The 1,287-nt window shown below is 69.3% G+C and overlaps 1 protein-coding gene across 1 annotated transcript in view; it reads right to left on the bottom strand.

Moving 5' to 3' along the window:
• Positions 1–645: 645 nt before the first annotated feature.
• Positions 646–1,287, bottom strand: part of LOC101635415 (kinesin-like protein KIF21A) — a 73,323-nt gene continuing 72,681 nt past the window's right edge. The window contains exon 20 of the mRNA XM_012732265.1: positions 646–793. Coding sequence (XP_012587719.1) covers positions 646–793 — 148 coding nt within the window. The remainder of the gene's footprint in view (positions 794–1,287) is intronic.

The following is a 1,287-nucleotide window of genomic DNA, read 5'->3' as shown; positions in this document are numbered from 1 at the left end:
GAGACCCCGCCTCCTGGCCGCACCCCCGCTCCGTGCGTGGCACAGACGCCAAGCGCGACCCCCCGTGGCCGTGTGTCCGCCACGTACAGCCATGACTTAAAAAGTCTTATTTACGCACACAGAACTGGGGTGCAGGCCGGAGGTGCAGGGGTGCAGGGTGAGAGGACTCACCAGAGGCACAGCGGGAGCAGGACAGGCCGACGGCCCAAGGTCAGTGTTGGGGGGCAGCGGGGGCCCTGCCTGGCCGGGATGGGCTCGGCTGCGGGCTCGGAGCGCAGTGACCCGTCGCACCCCCACATCTTAGCCCACGCGCTCTCCTGCGCCCGCGGCTGTTCCCTTGCCAGCTGCCAGCGCAGCGGCTCCTGGGGGGACAGCAGGTGAGCCTGGCCGCCGAGCTGCCCCGGGGGCACGGCTGGACGCGGCAGCGCTGGACAGGCCCCAGCGGTGCCCGCTGCCCAGGCCGGGCGTGGCCGCGAGCCCCCTTCCGGGCCTGATGGTTTCATAAGTGGCCTCTGAGGTGCAAGGCGCTGACCCCTCCAACTTTATGACGGGACTGGCCTTTGGGGACACTGAACTGAGCTGTTTTATTTTTTTTACAAAATGTCCCCCGAGAATGGGCTGGTCACTCCAGAAAACACAAACGAATCACAAGGGATGGAAGAAAGGGCCGGGGCTGCGGGCCTTCAGGACCAAGCTCCCATCCGAGCCCAGACTGGCCAGCGCCGAACGCCCCAAACCGCCAGGGTGCCAGCTGGACACAGCACACCCCGCCAGTGTGGCCCCGGGGCTCGTCCTGAGAGGGACAGCGCAGAAGCCTAGAGCGCTGTGGCGGGTTAGAGAAAACAGCAGCCCCTTGGCCACCTGGCCGGACATCACCCCCCCGAGTCTCCCCCACCGCGGCTGTGGCCGGTGCCTGACGGGGCTGCAGCAGGCCCCGACGGCCAGTTCCTGCGTTTGCCTTCGCTCTCGCTGACCCTGCGGGGCTCCCCCCCCACGCGTCCTCCGGGCTCTGCCGGGGGTCAAGGCGCTCAGCTGTGAGGGGCCAGCGGAGCTGTGTGAAGAGGAGTGACAGTAACCAGGCTGGAGGCGCGGGGCGCCCCAACACCCCGCAACACAGCAGGCGGGAGAGCATGTGGTGTTCGGGGCCCAGGGGCAGCGCCAAGGGGCAGTGACCCGAGAGGCCACGGGACTGGGCGCCGGCGGACGCCCCGACCGCGGATCCAGAGGCACAGCGGTGTTGCCGGACGGCCGCTCACTGTCGGGCGTCGCCGCTGCCCACCGCCCGCG

The sequence above is a fragment of the Condylura cristata genome, unplaced genomic scaffold (genome assembly GCF_000260355.1).
Source record: "Condylura cristata isolate star-nosed mole 26May11 unplaced genomic scaffold, ConCri1.0 scaffold00034, whole genome shotgun sequence".
Taxonomy (NCBI): domain Eukaryota; kingdom Metazoa; phylum Chordata; class Mammalia; order Eulipotyphla; family Talpidae; genus Condylura; species Condylura cristata.
Note: the sequence above shows the minus strand (reverse complement) of the source record. Positions and strands in the feature narration are given on the sequence as shown.